The sequence below is a fragment of the Alosa pseudoharengus genome, unplaced genomic scaffold, assembly GCF_046254945.1.
Source record: "Alosa pseudoharengus isolate Yale_2024_CS ecotype anadromous, Long Island Sound unplaced genomic scaffold, YU_APseudo_1.1 YU_APseudo_1.1_scf_9, whole genome shotgun sequence".
NCBI classification, from domain to species: domain Eukaryota; kingdom Metazoa; phylum Chordata; class Actinopteri; order Clupeiformes; family Clupeidae; genus Alosa; species Alosa pseudoharengus.
The window spans coordinates 36,804,408-36,829,045 of record NW_027468881.1 but is presented as its reverse complement, the minus strand read 5'-3'; the positions used below and the strand labels follow the sequence as shown (position 1 = coordinate 36,829,045).

General features: G+C 42.5%; 1 protein-coding gene across 2 annotated transcripts in view; it reads left to right on the top strand.

The window, feature by feature from the left end:
* The window catches only part of LOC143114773 (MICOS complex subunit mic25a-like), a 59,776-nt gene that overhangs the window by 529 nt on the left and 34,609 nt on the right, over positions 1–24,638 (top strand). Inside the window, exons 2-6 of one of the 2 annotated variants that reach the window (XM_076276519.1) lie at positions 1,534–1,624; positions 1,718–1,841; positions 2,350–2,494; positions 20,416–20,439; positions 21,746–21,829. In XM_076276519.1, the coding sequence (XP_076132634.1) occupies positions 1,534–1,624; positions 1,718–1,841; positions 2,350–2,494; positions 20,416–20,439; positions 21,746–21,829 (468 nt within the window). The remainder of the gene's footprint in view (positions 1–1,533; positions 1,625–1,717; positions 1,842–2,349; positions 2,495–20,415; positions 20,440–21,745; positions 21,830–24,638) is intronic. The other variant, XM_076276520.1, reaches the window with a different exon arrangement.

Here is a 24,638-nt window from a genome sequence, read left to right as displayed (position 1 = left end):
TCTTTTCGCTATGCGTTCTGGGTATTTGGACATTAGATTTTTGTCTATTTTGAGGGGTTGAATTGGTTATCACAAATTAGCCTTCATAGTGGTATGTTGTGCCACATGAGCAGTAAAGAAAAGAAGCTAACTGACAAAGTGTTTAGTTTTACGTAAAATATATTTGACATAACAGAACGTTCATTTGAATATTGACACAGGCCTGCTTCCAAGTCGAATACGGACCTAAAGTTGCCGACTGTCTTGCAAATAACCTGCAATAGGGAGGGAGAAACTGACTTTATTATGGGGGTCTGAGCAGTAAGCAGAGACTGTAGGCTTATAGCATTAACACTTTTCTAACGATAGCCAGTGTGGGAATAATAGTCTAGTCTCTGGTTCTGGCCAACATCACGTCTTCTCATGAAAAATTAGTTAAGAGGACATCAAAGAAATTTGCGCTGTCATCAGTGGATAGCACAAGCGATAATGACCTTGAACACATTCTTGCCAATGAGATTCTTTGAGTCGTCTTGCTCTCGGAAGCCCGCCAAGTTAGATTAGGCATACTGTAGTAGGCCTAGTTTTGAAGACTAGAAAGGCAACAACATATTTTGGACTATAACGACTCAATACATTCTGTTAAACTAGAGTATGTTACCACGTACACCATCCTCAAATGACAGTCACGTTTATCCTCATAATCTCCTTGTCCGCTGGCCTTATGCCGATTGTCTGAGGTCGAACGTGTCATTAGGCCTACAGGAGATCTGTAGTGTAGTTGTGTACACTACTAAATCTTAGTACATTAATTTTAAACGTTAGTTATAAGTAGTTTCTGAAATCCTGGTGAGGCACCACTTAATGCAAAGTAGGAAACCTATCCTATCTGCATATCTTTTCCCCTTATTGTTTTTTTTTTAAAAATCTAGTGTGGACTTGGACTTTGGAATTAAAACACATTGAAATGTATATCACTCATTATTGTCAAAGAACACTTTTAGATTAAGTAGCCTAATCCAATAATGACCTCTACAGGTCCAATGCTCAATAGCACCAGGTATGTTTAGAAATGACTCATGTTGTTTGTCTATTTTAAAGCTGCAGTTGGGAAGTCTGACAGATTGAGGGGACTTAGCCAAAATGTTGAATGTTTACAACTCTCATGCCCCTCAGCCACTACCACTGAGCACCCTCTCATCGAGCTCGTCAGTGAGGACCAGACTGTGATTGACAGTCAGATATCACACAGTCCTGCTCTGATTGGATCAGAAGAACCGGGAGCTGTGGATTTTTGCAAAACAAATAACAGGCTCTAGGTGGAGGTAGAAGTGCGGGTTTTTTTCTAAAAATGCTGTTCTCAAAAAAGTCTTGCCAACTGCAGCTTTAAATTGTCATAGATTATCTTCATTCTTTCATTCTTGTCATGATGTATGGTCCAGTTTCCAATGTCTGAGGGTTAAACAAGTGAACATTATCTCACAAAATGTGTCATGTTTGAGGCCTGTGTAGCTGAGGTAGCATGAATGTGTTCTTTTTCCTCTCTTTGTTAAGCTCTCAGAGGATGTTCTCCAAAGAATGAGGGGTGCTAATGAATTTGCCAAATCTCAGACCAAAACCACTCTTGGCAACAAAGAGAACACAGGTGAGACACTGTAACTATTACAGTCTTGATAAGTAGAGCCTTTCTCTGATGCCATTTGCACAAAAGTATAACTCTGCTCGTTTTCCACGGCAGAGCCACATCTTCAGTCATCCTCTCAACAACAGTCACAGTCACAGCCACAACCTCAACCACAGCCCCAGCCCCAGGCAACCAGTGGGTCCACAGCAGCAGACGTGAGCGAGGAGCTGAAGAGAAGGTACTGTGGGCTGGAGGGGGGCTGAGAGTGGGCCGGCAGCTCAGGTGGTGTCTGCAGTCTGGGCTTTTCCAGTGACAGAAATGTTCGGACCATAATAATAATAATAAAATTGACAAATGGACTGCAGATGCACGGCCATGGCCATCTTCGTTGGCTTTTCACTGACTGGATGTACCAGTACATTACATGTAGAAATAACTCATTTTGTTTGTCATCTTCAAAATAATTTTGATGGCAGGTTAAATCGTTTTTTTTATGCAGATTAAACTGGTGGTCCTCAGTGAAGGTGTGTTGTTAGTGATGCCAGAGGCACAACATGACAAAAACATCAACGACACATCAGAGTTAACACTGATTGTGGCCCACAGTTCATCTGCACAGTTAATTTCTTTTGCATGATTATTGAGCTGGGCTAGCACATCATTCTGAGTTTGTCCAGTGTGTGCTGCTGACCGTAGTGGACATTAGAGACGTAAGCTGGCTCTGATTATGTGCATGCATTGGTCAGGTACGAGCGTCAGCAGAGCATCATCCAGGAGGAGCTGGCCCGTATCGCCCGTCGAGAGAGGGAGGCCAGCCGCCAGGACCTGAGTCGAGCAATGCAGCGCGAGAGAGCGCAGACCAGACAGGAGGCGGACAAAGCCCAGTCGCTGGTCAGTCTCTCTCTCACACACACACACACACACACACACACACACACATTCTATAGCTGATGTTTTTAGTAAGGTCCCACCTTTGAAGGTTTTAGAATATCTTACTAGCAACTAGATTTTACTAGCTTACTAGATTTTAAAAAACATATTTAAGTTTCTAAAACACACAATGCTCTGGCCATTAAATAGCCTTAGTTGCGGAAATGGCCTTAAATTAAACAAACACACACACAAATCATTTTATAACTCTTATTTGCTATCCACTTCTCACTGGTGCTTCAGTCACGGTGACCCCTTCTGTCCTCACCTCAAGGTGGACTTCAGCTGAAACTGCTTCCCCATTTCTGTTGCAACTACGCTTTACTTCGCCTGCTCAGATTAACATCTCTCACTGGCACTAATCTTGCACAGTATATTATGGCAGACAGCTGTTATTCTAGCAGCCACTGCGTAGCTCAGCTACCTCAGAAGAAAGTGCTGCGGCTGGTTACAGAGAGATTCTGAATGAACAGGTTTCAGTCTCCTCATGTTCTATTGTTTTATCTGACTACACTTCTCAGTCTTTCATATAGTTTTAAACCTACAGTGTTGTTCTTGCCAAAGTGACTTTTTACTTGATTTGGCTGTTTAAGGTGTACACTTAAGAAAGGCAGTTATGGTTTGATTTGAGCATATGATGTTATCTCTATGCACTGTATTTTGTCACATTGAGCTCCAGGTTGTTGTAGGAGCAACAAGGTCAGTCACAAAGCTTGTCTGAGGGGCCATCCACACGGAGACGCTTTTTGGTTTAAACGCACATGTTTTGCATCGTCTTGGCCGATCGTCCAAACGAATCCTGTAAGCGCACTGCCCGAAACCGCACTTTTTTGAAACCTGGTCCCAGGGTGGAAAAATTCGAAACCGTAGCCCTTGCGAGTTCGTTTGGACGGCAAAACCGCATCCTTGCGTATCAATGATGTCATTGCCACACCTCAGCTGCCTTGGACTTGACATGTATTGCCTAACAATACTAGCTCTTCTCATAGGCTACATGACATTACCTACAATTACACTCAGTAGGATAAATATCACAACTGGTGCTGCGTAGCGCCAATAGCTTATCATGTCTTGGTGGACTGAACAGTATTTTTCCTATGTGTTTTCTTGATGCATTCTAGCTATTGTCAGTGACTGACGCGAGATAACTAGTCAGAAGTTATTAGGGAAGTGCGTTGTAAGTTTAAATTAATTTGTGCGTAGTGCGGGTGTCATTAATTTATTTTACATGTCTTACAACATAAATAAATGCATTCATAGTCTAGTGAAGTCAAACAATCACTACACAGCAGGCACATAGGCATACAGTCTTAAATGATATTTCTCTTTGCATGCCACTTCAGAACACTAGGGGGAGACAAAGAACTTCTGTGCATGTTAATATCATCCTCCCAACTTGTTCATGCAAAGGCTTAATGAGTTGCTTTATATATTCAGCATGACTATATGCTGTCCATCATACACAGGATTCATTCATGCTAGTCCATGTCCATGGGTGCCACAGGAGATTTGATGACAAACATACAAGCATGCTGTTTCATATGCAGCAGACACAGAGGAACTTAATAAGTTTAAAAATTAATAAACGGCAGTCTTATCTTTTTTTAATTAAATAGTTTTAACGGGTGCCTTAAAATCAGGCCCTTCAGGCAGGCAAGGTCATTGTCAAATGAAGCCCTCAAGATGGAAATTGCATTCTAACTGTTCTGATGGACACAAAATTGCTTCTTTGAGCCACCACCATCCTCTCCCTTTGCCCCTCTTCACCCCTCAGGGACCGCCTTATCTTCTCTGTAGGAGTGGCCGACTGCACCCAGAGTTACCCAGGGGTATTACGAAACATGGACACACACACACACACACACAAACACGAATGCACATACGTGTACATGTGTGTGCACACACATACACACACAAGTATGTGTCCAGACTTGGAGCCGGTGGTCTTATCTGTCTGAAGACATATGTTTGTATTAATAGAAATTTCCAGAGAAAATGTGACGAATTGCAATGCTCAGGTGGTAATTAGCACGTCCGTGCACTCTGTCTCTGTCCCTCTTCCCTCTCCTCTCGTCATTAGTTCCTGCTGCCTTAGCGGGCTGCTGCCTTGTCATTCTCTGCCTCAGTATCTCATTTCATGAGTGGGCACACTCATAAGTCAAATACTAAACCACAGGTAGAGTTTAATCAAGGGCAAGAGTATAAACAATAGCTAATAAACATGAATATGCTCCCTACCACTCAGACCCTGCGCTAACACAAACCTGGTCCTTATCCACCTTGAGAATCCGCTGCTGTAAAAGCCAGAGCAGGGAGGGCTTTGTTTTTTTTTTTACCCCTTTTTATACACTGTGTCATTCCAGAGACTCATTCCGGTGAGTGATATTGGCTGAGTCTGAAAAGCAAACAAGATTTAAGATGGATGGTGGGGGTGCATGTCATTCTCCAAATGAGAATGACTCCGACAAATGTTTGCTCTGTACTGTTGCTTTGGCAGCTGTGAGTGCGTTTGCATGTGAGCGGTGAAGGAACGGAATTGAGATCAGAGAGCTGTGACTGATTACCTCCACCAAGGAGGTTATGTTTTCATTGCGGCTTGTTTGTCGGTCTGTCAGTGTGTCAGAGGGAAAATGCAAAAACTACCTGCCTGGTTTTCATCAAACTTGGTGGAGGATTGTTGCATGGGTCAAGGAGGACCCATTGCATCAGGAGTCGACCCAAATCTCAGGGCGGAACACTTTTTCATGAACTATTTTTCACTTTCATTAAAATGGCAAAAATGGGGCCCTTGGCAATAGTATCACTGTATTATTGTAATTATTTCTTATTAAACAAGAAATCCTTAGACAAAGCCATCTCTGAAAAATTGCATTTAGTAGCTAGAAAGACGAGAAAAACACACTGAACTGAACTCTACCAAAAGATGTATATGTTTGTGAAGTCTGAAGTGAAGTGAAGTCTCTTTTCAGTTTTGTGGTACATTGCTGTTTTGTAGAAGTGAAGCTGTGGCTGGAGAGCGGCCTCGTCTCCCCATTCTCCTCCATTAGGACCCCACCTGTGTCCTTATGAGCCACCAGTGCACCTCATGTGACTATATGGCCTATTTCCGCTATATTTATCAAAATATGAAAATACTGGTGAAAAGGCTGTTAAGGCAGTCACAATGCAGCCCTTTGAATCCAGGTCTGCAAAGCGTTCTGCAAATGGACTGGCTAGCCCCTCTTCCCTACCCATGAGAGATAGCTTTCTTCTCCCGCTAAACTCTCTCTCCCTCCCTCTCTTTCCTTTCGCTCCATCTTTCTCTCGGGCCTCCTCTCTTCCCTATCTCCTCTGGCCCCTCTGAATGCTCATTGTTAGAGGCTGGTCTTCGGCAGATAAATTTCAGAGAGTGAGAGGAGCGGGAATAAAGAGGAGAGAGATAGAGGGAGAAAGGGACCAAGGGGATTTCCCCCCCCTCCATCTCTTCCCTTTCCCTTTTAAAATGCATTAATGCCATTTTGCAGGCTGTCGGCAGCAATAGGTGATAAGTCACATTTGCATATGGCACTTACCCCCCCCCCCTCCACCACCTCCACCACCTCCACCACCACCACCACCACCACCCCCCGCCCCCAGTCGCACTCCTCCGCCCATCTCCTGCTGTGTAATTAAAACGCTCTTTTCATTAACACGCTTTCAGCCTTGGAAACGGAGGCCAAGGCCATTCATGGATCTTTGTGCTCGCCGATGCGTTCTCAGATATTCCACATCTGCTGCAGACTGTGTGAAATGCTGTGCCTTTAGTGTGCATATCTCTGGCAGGTACTCTGTGTACATGGAAGAAACAATAGGAGATGACATGTTAGAGTGTTGTTATACTTGTGAGATATCTATGGCAGAAAAAAAGAGTAGAAGTCGTACCTAATCACGCCACAGGTATCATGGCATTTTGGGAATGCTTTTTCTTAAACATTCTCAGCATTCTGATTTTTCTTGCATCACAGGTGAATTGAGCCTCTTGAAATAAGAGCCTCAAGTGGCCTGCAATTCCTCTTTCTTTCACTAGATGGCAGAAAGAGATCTGATGTGATTAAGCTCGTTGTACATTTGTGATTGGCTCCTGCTATCTTGTCCTGTGATCATGGTGTGCATCCTTGCTTTAGGAGCTGTCAACAAATGTTATAATGGTAGAGAACAAAATGCACTTCATTTGCAAGTCCATCCTCTAGGGGTAAGGCAAGGAGAGAAAGTGAGTGAGTGAGTGAGAGGGGTTGAGTGAGACACATACGTTGAGCGAACTCAAAACACGAAAGCTGCTGTTAACACTCTTTTTCATCAATAGGGAACATTCCAAGAAACAAATGGCCTCTATCAGAATCAGAATCAGCTTTATTGGCCAGGTTTGCGTACACAAACCAGGACTCCGCTTGACTCAGGTTAATCTTTGCTCATATGTGTAGGAGCACGGTACAGAACATGAGGTGTACACAAAGGTACACACTGCATACCTGGGACACTCTCTCTCTCACAGTCCTCATTGCCTCGCTCCTTGCCCAAAGTAATCTCACTCGCACACATTTGGTGCTCCTGGGGTGGCGGTGGTCTTATTGAGGATCCCAGCAGCTGTGTGCTGTGCTACTGGAGATGCCCCACTGTTCCAGCACAAGATCTGGCCCGATGCCCTCAGCCTGAAGAGACGGACGGCGCAGCGCTTCATCAGACCTGGCAACAATCCACGGCTGATCCGCCCTCATCCGGTGAGAGAGCACTTTGGTTGGGTTTGGGAGAAAGCCCTATTAACCATTGTGCCAGTCGAGCTTTTCACACCTTGCAAGCATTAAATCAGTTGTTTGTCTCTGTGCAGTTTGTGTTTATGTGCCATGGCTTTTCTTTAATGGAAATTCACAGGTGATTTTGCAGGCAGTGGCCGAGAGCTTACGGTCTATCAAGCTGCATGTGGACACAAGCTGAGCTGTAGATGATGGCTTCACTTTTGTTTGTCCTCAGGTCACTTAGCCATGTCATTTCCTCTCCTTAATGATCTGGGCAATTTACATCACTTAATTGTTTCATTGGTTTCCTCTTATGAAGCCTGTGAAATGTATGTGTGTTTTAGGTTTAGGTATTTTGGTCAGCCTAGGTTGTGGATGTAGCTGGAGTGATTTCTTTCTTTCTTTGCTTCAGAGTCTCTGTAGACAAGGGTACGCATGGATGCTTGCACGTATCAGGCACTCCTTTCATAGCCTCCCTCAGCCCACTGAACACCTTTAGTCCCTCAAAACAAACTCACTCATCTTCAATGGCTTTCTGGATTTGGACTTTAACCGTGTTTTCATCTCCCGTGGAAGACTGTGTGTTTTCCTCGCCTCCATTTAATGGGAACTCACTCAGGGGGATCAGGCTGATCTCACCTTACCTTTCCACCTTCCTTCAGCCCTCTCTCTCCACTTTATCAAAGCGAGCCGGCGAGAGTAATCCAGGCCGGCGTGGAGTGAGCTGCAGCCTGGTGATAACTGGGCCCTATCACTAAATGTAATCTCAGAGCTGACATCTTTCTGCATGTAAAGCCATTAAGGCTCAGCTCGCTGCGCTCACATCGGGCCCAAGAGCCTGTAATTGCCAGACAGTTGACTGCAAGCTGGGCGGAGGGGAGATTCCTATCCCCTGGGAGCTCGATGCTGGAATCTCTGCCATCTTTGATCCAACCTGATGCAGGTAGAAGGGGAGATGAGAGCAATTTAGAAGCCAAATTAAGGATGTTTTGGTTGCTATCTCCTGTGTATCTTCAAGCTTGGGGCGCTTGTCTTGTTTGTTCTCTGTGCTGTTTTCTGTGAGTTTTTAGAACAATAGAGAAACCTTTTAGTTTAAGTGTGTTTTCTTTTGCCAAGGACTTACTTGAATGGAGCTTGCATGTTTTAGATCGATTAAAATTCTGCCTGTTTTGAGTTCTGCAGATGCTGGAACGTTTGGCTTCTTCTTCTGCAACTTAGTGCTGAAACATTGTGGTGTTCTGGTTGTGTCTTCCTTCTCATGTGAGCAAAGCTCATTCCATTGTACTCTCTGGCTCATTCCATTGCACTCTCTGGCTTAAAAACATTCAAATGAAACCCACAGTAAACTGCTACTCTGTGGGTGCTCAGCATGGTAGCATTCTTCATTTTGGAGAGTCAGAACAGCTGGTTACAAAAGCAAGCTTTTTTCTGCCTTTTCAACCTGACTAAATTGTCATTTGGATTTGGGTATTTTGATTGTGTGCAGTTTCATTCTAATTGAAGTATTATTAACGGAATATCAGGCAGTAGGTGAGTAGGGAGTGACCCTGGAAACTGACTTTTTTAGAGTTTCCCTTATGTCCTGTTCATTCCAAACACAAAGAGCAGGTCACTTAAGCTGCAGTATATGTGGAGCTTTGTCAAATGGAGGTCCGACCCTTCGGGTGCATCAAATATGATGCTAACATGCTGACATTACGCGGTCATATGTGTGAACGGCAGAATCTATGCATGTTCTTTGCTTCGTTCAGACATGAGCTAATTTACATAATGTCTACAAATACTAGGATGGAAGTAGTGTAAGTTCGGAATTCCAAAAGGCCGGTTATGTTGTTCAGATATACGCCCCAACCGCTTGACATCCACAGAACATGCGGACTTACACGCAGCTCTGAAAGCAGCTTTAGTCTTGTTGTTGATACTGCATCATTGCCATTGCTAATGTTTTCTTAGATAGATAGATAGATAGATACTTTATTGATCCCCAGGGGAAATTCAAGACAGTCAATGCATAAAGTAAAATGATGCAAAGTACATTACAAAGAGACATTATTGTTACTGTTTGTGCATCCTGAGTTGTCAAGAGAAGATTGGGTATAATATAAATCTTATAAATATAAAAACATTGAGTATTATTGAGATACTCATTCTAGGGCAACAAATCATTTCAGTCACTGTAGTGTAGACTTTATTTGTATGGTTAATCTGAGATATTTATATGTTTAAGGTAATTTGTAGAAAAATTGTACTGTTACGCCCCACTCTTGGGTTTCCCTATTGGGGCGAACAACAACCCACCACTGACCCAAATTAAAATGCAGTGCCCGTTCAAACATGCCATTCCTGTAGAAAACACATATAGCCCAATTACATGACTGCAGGTATGCCTGCTTTAAAAATAGTATGATAGGGAAAAACATCATTCCTGCTAAGCATTCAATAATGAATATTGAATATTATATTATAATATATTAATCTATAATTAATGTGCAGTAAGCAGAATTTAGATTTACAGATCAAAATGACATAAGCCTAACATCTATAGGTTTATTGTTAAGCCTATTGAATAACTTAATGATATAGAAGACAAACCATTTTGTAGAAAGATGCATCATCATATGAGATTTGCAACAATGTGACTCAAAAACTTTGGTAGCATAAGTGACATGTTGCTCTGTCTGCCACTTGTTGTCTAGCTGTGTGGCATTCGGAAACATCCTTAAATTCGGGACCATTAGCCTGTCGCTCGTTTCAATTTGGGACCTTGCAGTCAGAATTGTTGTTGGTTTATTCAAAGGCTAAAGTCCAAAGTAGCGTGGGCTATTCGAAGTGTCAGTTTATTACATATAATTTTGAATAGCCACTGCATACCTGTGTTTGTTGCCGTGTTGTTGCAAAATCCACGGAATCGTTTTATGCAAGCAAACTGCATACAGGGAGTCTTTATTGTTGATGTCAGACATGATAATCATCCAAACATCTTGCATCTTGACCCCTGATTCAAACAAACAGACGCACAGACGTTCCTGTAATTTGTAGATGGATAACTCCATTAGAATGTAGCAGTCCCCACCCAAGAAGCCTCTCACAGCAACAGGAATCTGGCTCCTTTAACTGGTGCTCACCTCATCAGGCAATCACACGCATCACACCTGGGGCAGAGGTAGAGCGAACCGATGGGGAAAAGGGACAAACAGTACTGGGAACTCAACACTGGGAACTCAACACTGGGAACTCAACACCGGGAACTCAACACTGGGAACTCAACACTGGGAACTCAACACTGGGAACTCAACACTGGGAACTCAACACCGGGAACTCAACACCGGGAACTCAACACTGGGAACTCAACACTGGGAACTCAACACCGGGAACTCAACACTGGGAACTCAACACCGGGAACACGTACAGCTGTAACAGTACTGGGAACTTAACACCATACAGCTGTAACAGTACTGGGAACTTAACACCATACAGCTGTAACAGTACTGGGAACTCAACACCGGGAACACAACACCATACAGCTGTAACAGTACTGGGAACTCAACACTGGGAACTCAACACCGGGAACTCAACACTGGGAACTCAACACTGGGAACTCAACACTGGGAACTCAACACCGGGAACACGTACAGCTGTAACAGTACTGGGAACTTAACACCATACAGCTGTAACAGTACTGGGAACTTAACACCATACAGCTGTAACAGTACTGGGAACTCAACACCGGGAACACAACACCATACAGCTGTAACAGTACTGGGAACTCAACACCTAGAACACAACACCATACAGCTGTAACAGTACTGGGAACTCAACACCGGGAACACATACTGGGAACACATACTGGGAACTCAACACTGGGAACTCAACACCAGGAACACATACTGGGAACACATACTGGGAACTCAACACTGGGAACTCAACACCGGGAACACATACAGCTGTAACAGTACTGGGAACTCAACACCGGGAACACATACAGCTGTCACAGTCAGCATTTAGAGTTAGGTAGGGCAAATAAGCAAAAGCTGTATTCCAGTAGAAGTTCCAGTAATGACTCAAGTAAACTCAAGGGAAAATTATAATTTGTTTAACCACATGCTTTGTGGTTAACCTTAGTAGTGTTGTCACGATACCAAAATTATGACTTCGATACGATACCTGCCATAAATATCACGATGCTCGATACTGAAACGATACTACGGCAAAATCCTAAGATATCTGGAAAAGAAAGGACTCATACCTCCTCCAAGTGTATTGAGTCATTTGTGTTGAATTCGGTACACTTTTGTAGTGTGCAGGTCAATTCTGGGTTCTAAACTTCCTACATAATTATATTTTTATAGTCAGTAAAATAGTAGGCCTACTTTGTGTGATTAAGTCCTTTATTTTTTGTTATAGTTCATTACATTGTGTTGTGTATTGCCAATAAAGTAGCTTTAAATAGCCAAACTAGGCTAGATCAAGGTCAGTGTTGAAATTACTGCATGCAAATCACTGAATGCTATGCAGAGGGGCCTAATCTTTAGGCCATCTGACGTACAGTAAAGGCTTCCCTAGGCCTTCCCGTGTTCATGGGATTTCTTTGACAGTTAAGGGAAAAATGTGAGGAAAGTCTTCTTTGCGCCCAGTGTACAAGTACGACGTTCCAACCACTCAGGTCTTCGTCAGATAGGCCTACACCATTACCTGTTGCAATATGTCTGTGTGCATTCCTACATTAGCCTACGTCTATATTTTTGATAACATGATTTGCTACCACGTAACAATAACCCGCTATTATTATTAGGACTCAACACGCTTTGGTGGTATTATATGCTGTGGGCTTTAATTAGCGCATTTCGGGTAGCCTATCCGACATCTGGGCAATACTTATTGAACAAATTGCAGTCTACATGCCATGACAAATATTACCAGTAGTACTGACCGAACATGAAATAGATTGTTTACAAGTTATGGTAATGTTATTCTGGCATAAACATTGCGCTTTCATCACGTTAGCACCCTATGATTACAGCTCGTTATGTCTCGTCAAAATGATTACAGCTCGTTATGTCTCGTCAAAATTCATTGATGAAGGAAGGTTCGCTTTATCCCAGAGAACCATACTCGTTTCACTTAGGCTAGACTAAAACAGAAGAGAAGAACTTGGCACTAACCATGTAGTCGTGTTTTCTATAGCATATTCGTTAACCTGTCGTTCTTTGAACAAAAATGTTGAGATATGTCTGCGAGGTGTTTAGCCAAGTTCCATGCGTAGCCTACTGCTTTTAAATGACTTTGAAACATATTTCACAAACGGGCCTCTGTGTACCTGATGGCTTGCCTTTACTATTCGCGATGTATCCGAAATAGTTGCAGATTTCACTTCACATTTTGTTTTATCTACAAGGCCGAGGACGGTCGGCAAAGAACTACTGTATGTTGACGTTGGCTGCGCACTCACTCACTCAGAGCTGCCTGCTTGACACGCCCACTTGCCTAGATGCGTGCAGAGCAGTGAGAGCAGCAGTTCACGCAGACACAGAACGCTAATTTTAATAAAGTATCGATTCTAAAAACGTCGGAAATCGTATCGTTTTTGTGTGAAGGTATCGTGATACCTTTTTAGTATCGATACACCGTGCAACACTAAACCTTACACTATCCCACACCCCTCGCCCATCTGGACGAGGAGGTGGGACGGGCCTGCTGAACTCCAACAAATGGAAATTCACCCCGCTACTGCCTTCAAACAAATATGTCTCATTCGAATTCCATGCCATCACAGTGATCGCCCCAGCAAAACTCTACGTGCTGGTCATCTACCGCCCTCCAGGCCAACTAAGCGACTTTATGGACGAACTTGACACTCTGCTGTCCTCCATCCCTGAGCATGACTGTCCGCTTCTTGTTCTCGGCGATATGAACATCCACTTAGATCCCCCAGGCTCAGCGGACTTTTTGGCCCTGATCCACTCCTTTGACCTCAAACTGGTTCAAAGCCCACTGACTCACAAAGCTGGCAAAGAGCTTGACTTGATCTTTACTCGGAACTGCAGCACAGACACCCTCATGGTGACGCCTCTCCATCTTTCTGACCACTTCTTCATCAAGTTCAACGTCAGCCTGACAGAACAGCCTCCGGCTCCTCAGCCGATGGTCACGTTCCGCCGCAACATCCGGAACCTGTCTCCAACGCACTTTTCCTCTGTGGTCGCCTCCGGTCTACCTCCACTCAACACCTTCTCCTTTTTGGAGGTTAATGAGGCCGCAGACTCGCTCTGCTCCACACTGAGCTCGTGTCTAGACGAGCTGTGCCCTCTTACCACAAGGCCAGCTCGATCCAAACACTCTCATCCATGGCTAAATGATACCCTCAGATCGCAGCGCACCAAACTCAGATCCGCGGAGAGGAAATGGCACAAATCCAAACTAACTGATGACCTCAAAAACTACCAGACACTCCTGACCTCCTTCTCAGCCAACATCACTGCTGCTAAGACGGCTTTCTACAATGACAAAATCAACAGCGCTACAGACACTCAAAAACTTTTCTCAACCTTCAAATCGCTACTCAACCCTCAGCTGCCTCCTCCTCCACCAGCCTTACTGCAGATACCCTCGCCTCATTTTTTACAAACAAAGTGGCGGCAATCAGCAGTCAATTCTCTACATGCCCACTCAACGCATCTGACTCAGATACCGCACTCCTACAACCTCTAGGGACTGCTGGAACATCTTTTTCAGCATTCACGCCTCTCTCCGAGAGTGAAGTATCCAGACTCCTGTCATGCAGCCGTCCTACCACATGCTCGCTGGACCCTATACCTACGAGCCTACTTCAGTCCATCAGCCCGACCATCGCACCAGTTATCACACATGTGATCAATGCCTAACTAACCTCCGGCACATTTCCAACAGCGTTCAAAATGGCCCGGGTAACACCGTTACTTAAGAAAGCTTCTTTCAACCCTGCTCAAGTCGAGAACTACCGCCCTGTCTCACTCCTGCCTTTCCTATCCAAAGGCATTGAACGAGCAGTCTCCAAACAGGTCTCTGACTTCCTTTCACAGAACAACCTTCTGGATTCAAATCAGTCTGGGTTCAAAAGCGGCCACTCTACCGAAACGGCTCTGCTGTCTGTAACAGAAGTCTTAAAAGAAGCCAGGGCTCGGTCATCAGTACTCATTCTGCTTGACTTATCGGCTGCCTTTGACACGGTTAATCACCGCATCCTTCTCTCTATACTCGCTAACATGGGAATCTCCAGTTCTGCTCTGTCCTGGTTTGAATCCTACCTCACAGGACGCTCGTTTAACGTATCATGGCTTGGTCAGCTATCTGCACCTCACCATCTCACCACAGGAGTCCCCCAGGGTTCAGTGCTGGGCCCCCTTCTCTTTGCTATCTACACCACCTCCTTGGGACAGATTATCTGTTCGCATGGCTTCTCATACCACTGCTATGCAGACGACACACAGCTCTATCTGTCCTTTCCACCTGATGACCCCTTGGTTTCAGCACGGATATCGGATTGCCTCTCAGACATAGCTACATGGATGAAGGCACACCACCTCCAGCTGAACCTCTCAAAGACTGAACTGCTGGTCCTCCCAGCTAAACCTACCATACACAACAACATCAACATCAAATTTGACTCCCTGTCTGTTTCACCTACCAGGACTGCAAGAAATCTAGGAGTTGTTCTCGACAACCAACTAAACTTCTCAGATCATGTTGCCTCAGTCGCCCGGTCATGCCGTTTCGCACTCTACAACATACGGAAAATCAGGACTTACTTGACTCAAGATGCTACCCAACTTCTGGTTCAGGCAATAGTCACCTCACGACTCGACTACTGCAACGCCCTCCTGACAGGTCTCCCAGCATGCGCAGTGAAACCACTTCAGATGATCCAGAACACGGTGGCGTGCCTGGTCTACAACCAACCCAAAAGGGCACATGTTACCCCGCTGCTCATCCAGCTACACTGGCTACCTATGGCGGCCCGCATCAAATTCAAGGCTCTAACGTTGCCTACAAAGTAGTCTCCGGTTCTGCTCCCACCTACTTGAATGCCCTCATACAGACATACGCTACCTCCAGACCCCTGCGCTCCTCAGACGAACGACGTCTAGCTCTACCACCGGTACGCTCAGGCTAATCCAAACTTTTATCATCTGTTGTTCCTCGCTGGTGGAACACACTGCCAGTTCCTACAAGGGCAGGGACATCCCTCTCCATTTTCAAAAAACTCCTGAAGACCCAGCTCTTTAGAGAACATCTCCTCTCATAGCAACACTTACAACAAGTCTTGCTGATCCTAGCACTCACCAGCCGTCTTAAACTGACAAGTAACTGTTAAAAACAGCACTCACTGATGCACTTATTCTTACTGTACTCTAATGCTTTTTAAATTGTCCTAAAATTGTTTAGAATTGCTCTAAAACTTAAACTGTTTACCATGTTGTAAGTCGCTTTGGCTAAAAATGCGTCAGCCAAATGTAATGTAATGTAATGTAATGTAATGGTTAATTCATCTATTAGTTGCATGTATCATTTGCTCTGAGAAGCCAATCTGTCAGGTTTGCAATTGATGTTTGCCGCAACTGTTGGGTTTAAATGACGTTATGACTTCCAGGTCAATAGGAAGTGACCTGGAGTTTGAGTATTTCATTTATTAGCTGTCAGTATATCTTGTGGATTTGCCAGATGTGAGCTTGAACCATAAGAATAATATTCTGCAATATTCTAGCTGTATAGATATGAATTTTGGCTGTTTTAAGTTTTTATTGTCTACTCACCTGAGCACAGGGGTGTATTGTCGAATAGTGATTTGTTAAAAGGTCACTTTCAACTTTATTTAATTGAAAGTATTTTCTTTCTTTAATTTTGTTAATTTTTATATTTAATTGGGGTAAATAAAAAAAAAATCCAATCTTTTCAACCTCATCTCCGACTTCTGAGTGTTTACACCTGCTCACTTCTCATCCACATCTTGCCCTCAACATTCTTATTGCATACATTTAATCTGTTTTGTCAGAAAGTGTTTTGTATTCATTGGGGACGGAGCATAATTTTAGTTCACTTCATCTACCGCGTTTGTTCAAATCATGTCCATTAAGTAAACATGATAAGTTTGGGGTCCTAAATTCTGTATGGTTTTACATGGGAATACTTGAAAGACCTTCATCTCTGTAACAAGTCAGTATAGATCCATTTTGAAACCCGCACGTCTACATTAAATGTTGTGAAACTACAGCTCTACAGTCGTGAGCTTTACATGGCCAAGTTGGCACTTTTCTTTGTTGCTCTTGCCAAAACTTCTTAACCCCAAATTGTTTAAAGCTCAGGTGAGTATACGCCAGTATTTACTTATGATTTACTCTTATAACTTGTGATTTCATTAAGTTTCCCCTGGTTTATCATTGCTTGTTATAAGTATTAGATTTTATTTCTAAATATAGTTTGACAATATGGCTAAGTGTGAGGTTTGTGTACACATTAAAACTAGGTTTAACTAAGTTTGTTAAAAAGGTCCAATGCAGTGTCTCATATCTTCACTTGTTTTTATAATCTAACAAATAAATGTGGGACTTTTGAGATGTTCAGTACAAGTCTGAGGAGTTTGTGTTGTCGTCATTGTACAGACATCATGGTCACGTGCCTTTAAATTTGATTAGTGTTTGCTGTTTCTTCTGTACCCTTCCCAACACAGCTTTTTTGAGTTGCACAAGTAATTCCTGAGAGAAAGTATTTTGTTACAATTATGGTCTATTGCAAAAGTGGTTTGAAAACATTTTTGCAATAAACACAATTTGTAATAACATTATTTTTAAAGTTCGTAGAATGTATCCAGATGTCCCTTTTTATGTTACTGGCTATTTACAGTTGTGTAGGACAGTAAATATGAAAAACAGATCCAATTAAAACAATCATAATGATACAATGAGATGATTTAAATAGATTCCCTATATGATCCACCTAATGATTTCTAACTTATACCTAATTTCTTTACCTGTCCATTAAAAATATTTTGTTACAATACTGGTTTATTACAAAACTGGTTGGAAAACGTGTTTTTATAAACATATTGAAATAATACTACTTCTGCAAGTACATGTCATGGAGTTCATGTTTGCCGTTGCTAATGATTCTCTGTTATCGGTACATTGTTGACTAGTTTGGATCTACTATGGCATTCCCTGGACTTGTGTGTGTAAATATAGAAATGCTGGCGAGGTTGGCCATTTCACAAGACCTCATTAAGCTAGAGGATGTGTGTGTGATACATAGCCTGAAGTCAATTGCTCAGAAATCACTGTTTATTTTGGTGTGGTGACAGGCCATGGCCAGTGATTTAAGATCATTGTCAGGACAGAATATTTAGATCATTTTCATGCGGCACACACATTTGATTAGTTTAAGTGGTTTTGCTATAAAATAGAGCTTTCAATATGTATTAGCTTATATGACAACAGCATAATGTAACCTTTAGAAAGTTATCAATTTGGCATTTAGATTGCAATGTTTATATGACAACAAATATGAGTCAGTCCACAGCAGTTTTAAATTATATTGCTGTACTGATTTAGGTGCCAAACCAATCACATTTAGCGTTGACATCTCACATATTGTTATTTGCTGTCAAACTAGCAAACAGTTCTGTGCAGCCTTCCGCGTCTCTGTACCTGGACATTGTACACTCTGACCATGGGGCCAGACGATGTGCTAAATACATGTATGCACTTGCTGCTCAGTACATGTGTGCACTTGCTGCCAGTGTTCCCATGTTATTCTGAGCAGTCATGGATTCCCTGTGAATAAAGGCAGCGGTGGTGCTCCGTGTAGGAGCGGAGGAGCGGAATAATTCACTGTGTGGAAGTTGGAGAGGCCGGTGGCCCACATTCTCCTCCCCAGACGGCTCGCACGCAGGGTAATCAGTTTGATTATTAAGTACTAATTTATTGCCAGGCCTGAAGCTATGTGTTAAATAAATGCACTGGAGTAAATAAACAGCATCGGCAGGGATGAGATACTACCGATAGATCAGATGGTTGCACAACACTTCCTAGTCAGGGGGGGGGGGGGGTGTTATGTATACTTATGCCGAGCAGGACTGAGTGTGTTCTGGGTGTGTGCATGTAGGTGTTTCATGAATTGGACAGAAGCGTCTGCTAATTTCCATAACCATAACCATAGAATTAGGTTGCTGTAGATTTGTTGTTAAGGTATTTGTAAACATATATCAACATATCTTCAAAAATATAGATATGTGTATGGGATACGGCCGTGGGGTTTGGTAACATTGTAACTTATATTTTCTTTTGTCTACATTGTAGTATTATTGGTAAAATTGAGGATACATGGGATTCTAATTCATTTTTCTTCAGTATTCTTCCCCTCAGTTGTTTTCCTGCCAGTAGACAGGAGTGGTCGGTCTAATCCATGTTTCATCTAGTTTTCGCTCTTTGGGGTTTGCAGATCTTTCATTACACAGGAAGTTTAAAAACAGCCAACAGCTTCCTCCTTCATGCATGTGAAAATGATTCATCCCGATGACTGACTCCAGTCTTCAGCCTCTGTCCCCTCCCCATTCAGCCCCAATTCTCCCACAATCCTCCCTCCTCCAGCCCTCCAGACTTGTCCGACTCCTCTTTTCCGCCTCCGCCAGAGTTCGGGCCCTTAATTCTGGCTGGTGGGGTCTTTTCCTGTCACCAGCCACCACACACATCCATCCCGCCTCCTGTTTGTGGTGACGGAGCCCAACTGATAAGCAGACACAAACTCAGGGCTTATTTATGTGAGAAAGCGCCTCTGGAGCAGGCTTCATTTTGGGACTTATCTGTGTAATTCATGCTTGGCTGGGCATTATCTACTCGCTCCAGATCCCGGGTGCAGAGCACGTTAGCCGACGCCACCGCACCCATCAGATCGCCTTTGTTTCCTCCCGGAAAATTAAACGGGAATAAATAAAGAAATGACAAGGGCTTGTGTGTGGTCAGGAGGAAAAACCTGATTAAGGGAAGGGATGCGAGTTCATGGCTAGGATGTGTGTTGCCTCTTCGTCTCTTCCTCTGCCCGCTCTCTGAATCACTCTCTCTTTGCTGTCAGTTGTGTTCCATGGTTGTGATTGAATTTCAAAGGTGGTCGCTGGGCTTGTCCAACAAACATCTGTTTTTGTGTTTTGAGATTGGTTGTCATTAGCAACCTCACATTCTGCTAGCATGCATGCAAGAACCCAATTACACCTATAAGACATACAGTATGTTCTGCTGATCTGCTGATTATTATGTTCCTAAAAAACATTGTTAGACTGAAGAATAAAGGCACTACTAGATTGTGCATCAATCATTTGCACGCTTTTGCTAACTTATAAACTAATGAAATTAAATTGCTTCATGCTGTTATAATACTGAATAAGACATAAGCAGTAAATGGTTAATTCTTTTGGTAGCACAAAGTGTACACTCTGAAGTGGTCCTTCAAGGTTATGGACAGTTCTCATGCAGCAGTTATCATTATCAATAATATTTATATATCAATAATAATATGTAATAATATACATCAATACATTAATAATAATATATCAATAATTAGTATATCAATTATGGTGTGCTGCTAAAATACCTGTTGCTTCTATAAGGTTCTTGACTTGCTGTGGTAGAACCCATGCATTCCATTTGGCCATTGAGTGTTGTCATTGTCTTGTCAGAGTTGTTCAGAGATGCTGTCTAGCTGCCATTCTCGCCTAAATGAATGAAAGAATGAACTCTAGTCACCTGCTAATCTACTGCTGTTACCCAGCAACCTGTAGACATTTCCTCTCTGATTTTCGTCCTATTGAATTTCATCCACGACTGGTGTGATAATGTGTCCTGCATGCAATGCTTGGTTAGGCAAGCGCAGCCTCCAGCACAACTCGATTATTCAAGACACACGTGCGTTGCATTCGCTGGTGTTTTCAATTATGAGGAGCAACTCCACCCTTCGGCACCCCCACCCCTGCCCAACACCCTCCACCCCCCACCCCCAGCTCCCCTCAGGGGGTGCGTCCACACAGGACTGTGGCACTTTCTCCCCCTGTGACTGAACTGTACTTTGCCTCTTTCTTTGTCTTTCCTTCTCTCTCTCTGACCCCTGTAGCTTCCCCAAGCAATTGAGGAGTGGGTAAGCAACGCCCGTTTCCTCTTTCTCTCATTCTTTTGTTCTCGCTCTGTCTCTCTCTCATTTTATTCCATCATCATTTAACCACGATATTTTAGCTTTTCTACATTAAGCCAGATTGTAAGTGCACAGCCGCCGTCACCTCGTTTGCTTACATGTTTCCGTAGTTACCCAGCTAGAAAATTGCATATGATCTGCGTGTTGATGGATGTTATTTTCTGAGCATGGAGGATGGGAGGGTGTGCTAAAAGCAGTGATTACTCCAGGGGGTTATTTGGGGGGGGGGGGGGGGTGCGCGTTGTTGCACTGCTGTTTGCTACACACTCCACTTCTGTGGTCAGCGCCACAGGGGGTTCCTTCACAACTCCGCCTCCCTCAAACATGTTCCTTGAGCATGCTGCCATTGTGTTTAGTGTGTTGGAGCATCTCTCTCTCTCTCTCTCTCTCTCTCTCTCTCTCTCTCTCTCTCTCGATGTTTCTGTGTGTGTGTGTGCTTTTTCTGGATGTCATGGGGTTTCTTCTGTTCATAGTACGCATTAGCGCAGCTGTTGTGTCTGGGGGGTGTGTTTTTGAATCAGTTTAGAACCTTACATGTATTTGCGTCTCTCCACATTTGCATTCCTGATGGCCCGGGCCTTTGTCTTTGGCCCAGTCACTTCAGTCGTAAAAAACTCATTAAGATACACTTTGAGCATTTAGGATGTGCTTGACGTGTCCTGTGTTGACCTCAAGTGGAAGTATGCTCGCTAACTGTTTCCTCTCCTCTGCAGCTGTGAAACGGTCTTGCATGTCTGGCTCTCAGGCTGTTTTTCATGCCTTCACTCACGCTTGTCACCCGCTTACTCCTCACACACACCAGCACTCATCTCATCTCACCGTGTCTGACCAAACTCATTTGTTGTCCTTGACGTCGTGATTTGTGTTATCCCACAATTTTGCTTGATTTGTAAGAACTCCTAATCCCCTTCTTGCTTCTGTTCTGGGGGAGTGCAAACACCAGATGTCCCCTTTTTACAAAGTTCTCACAGGCATGCCAAGATGATTAGGAAAATGATTTTGACAGAATTATTTATAGGACTGTTTGGGTGTTTTGTTGTATGATTCGTCAGTAAGGTATAATAGCTGATATTTATTTATATTTATATTTATATTTATAGTTTGGTTGAACATGTAGAATAATAATAATGAATAATAAATTATAATGTAGAATAATATCTCTGTAATACTCTGTTTATGTATGTATGTAGCTTTTATACTGTCAGTCTCACATGGTTCCCTTAAAGTTGTGTGTATCTTTTCTCTCATGCAGAGCAAACAGCTTGAGAAGAAAGAGGCAGAGCTCAAAGCCTTAGATGCCTTCTACAAGGAGCAGATAGCACAACTGGAAAAAAGGGTAGGTGCCACATGTCACAAAGAGCCCCTGTCATTAACATGTTATTTGTTGAAAAGTATTCTGTGTAATACTCAAGGACTGCTAATCATTACTTTTAATCAATCAATTTTTTTGTTACTCAGGTAATATACGTAATTATATAAATTATGTAAGGAAACACAAGTTAATCATATTTGTAAGTAGTCTCCATTTAGATCTGTCTTGTTATCTAATTATATCTGTCCTAATGGATCAGATGGCGATTCCAGAGTTAGCATATGAGATTTTGCATCCATTTCAAATTATATCATTATTATTGAAGCATGCTGTTCTCAATTTGCATGGGTTTAGAGTTAAAGGTGAAGTCTGTGATTCTATGGCAATACATTTTATGTCAAATTCAGTAAAACAAAAGACGCAGTACTTAAGAAGGGTGTTTAGTCTGCATTTTTCTAGTCCAAGGCTTAAACACTCATAAACATGGCTTGTACGTGGCATGCGTGAAGATAAATGCATATTAGGATTGATGATCAGCACTTGTTCATCTGGCCAGGCAGTGTGATCATCATGTGCTAGGGGTGTTTCTCTCTAGACGGGTACGAGCGATCGAACAAACCAGGTGATCATTATCTGCCTCGCTAGAAAAAGAATCAGTATCTTCATTATAGACCCTTTCAACAATAAAAACAAAAACAATACTTGAACGTTCTATTTGGTTTCCAATCTACTTCCTCTGCATTAAGATAACATATGGAATGTTAAAACGGAAGCCTTGTGGTGCCAACTATGATGCTGATAATGGAACTCTCTTGAAGGGTCTATAACATGAAAAGTCAAGGCTCCAGACTACCTTTTTTCACTAAGAGCACAGTGGCCCCCAAGTGAAAATTTTAGGGGCGCAACCAGAAAATTTAGGGGCACACACCGTAAATCAACATGCTAACAAATATTCATATAATTTCTACTAATTTCCACTGTATTACTAATAAATAATTTGATAATGGATGCAGAAATTACCATATGCTGTTTAAAATTCAATGTCAAATTTTATTGTGCACCTTTGAAGCTCTGATTTACAGCCTCTTGTCGCCTAAAAGCAACCGGCAGTGGCTTTTTCAATTATTAACATGTCACATACTCTATGCTTGAGGCTAAGGTTGTGTTTAACTAGTGTGTTGTGTTTAAACTGCGAAGTGCCTGCACTGTCGGAAAACTTTGTGTTCCCCGCAATTCTGGGATAGCGACTGCAACATTCGCAGTTCATGGAGTTTGTCTCCTTACGGTACCCCAAAAGGAGGCAAATTTACTGGTTGCACATGTGCAACTGGACGTAAAATTCAGTTGCACACTCTCAAATTTTGGTCGCAAAATGCGACCATTTGGTCCCAGTCTGGGGCCCTGAAAGTTTAGAATGTTAAGATGTATTTCACATTTTAAGAAGATATTTTATTATAACATTAAAACCTTTCCCATTATAATGAAACCTATATAAGATGACAACATGCATGTGAAAAATGTAAAGGGGTCTGAATGCTTTCTAAATGCACTGTTTTAATGCAGTATGCATCATAGTATATTACACTTCCCAGAAAACCAGCAGAGACACATCACATAACACATAATATGTAACAGAATACATAAAGATTGATAGATTTAGAACATCATATTATTAAATTGTGACTTACCATTATTGGATATTTATGAATTCATTTATTAGAATTAACTTATTAGATACTTCAAATAAATCAAATTGCAGTATCAACAGTACTGACTATATGTCAAGGAATCTAAGGAAAATGGATTCTCATGCATGGCAATAAAAGGCGAAAACCTCTATGATCATTCATTGTGACATTGTGTCATAGCTTGCTGCTTTTGACATGAGAAATTAAACAGGTAATGGAAACGCTTATCCTGTAGAAATAACCTTGAAAGCCAATTTGTCCACCAAGTTATTACAAATGTGTACGCCATTAAAGCTGTGTGTAATTATATTATTAAGCAAGAAAAAAATAAATTGAAAACGAATAAGCCTTTTGATGTAGATTGACCCTTTCACACTACCATTTAATCTCACATTGCAATGTATTCTCTTGGCCTTGATGGACAACATATTTTTCCTATCTATTGAATAAACATGGCAGTTGGAAAAAATGGTGAAAATGTCACTTATCTGGAAGTGAAGTCAGAACATGTCTGTCACAGGGTATTGGTAGGTCCTCCTCCGAGGGGGTTTGAATCATCTCTAGTGTTTTCTCCCTCATTTTCTCCTAACAGGGTGAAACCAGTGTACACACACACACACACACACACACACACACACACAGGTCTGTACAGCTCCCACATCATTATGCCCATTTTTGAGTGCAGGCTGCATGCTGGAAAGTTTTCTGAGACCTCTCATTTCTCCTCATTTCCCCTTCTGAATCCCTGACATTTCACACAAATGAAAACCTTCGGTGGTGCCAACCAGTAATCAAGGTTTGTGCAAAAAGTGAGGATGACTTGGAGAAACTTCTAGAAGCACAGATGTAGCAGCAAGCTCTGCTATGAATAAACAAGACACAGCAGTTGAAGATGAGTTTATTTAACAATTTCTGTTGTTATAACTCCTTTGGATGGGTTTTCCATTGGGCTTGCACCTGATAAATTCAGATTCTCTGTGTAAAGACCTCGTGATCATATTTTGACTGTAGAATGGAGTTCCATGTCAAAACATTTTTTTTCTATGGGAATATATCATTGGATTTTGAAAGTACTGTGAGAGTAATCAAGTAGTCTGAAATGCTCCTGTTTTGCCCAATGAAGAGAATGCATGAACAACAGTGAG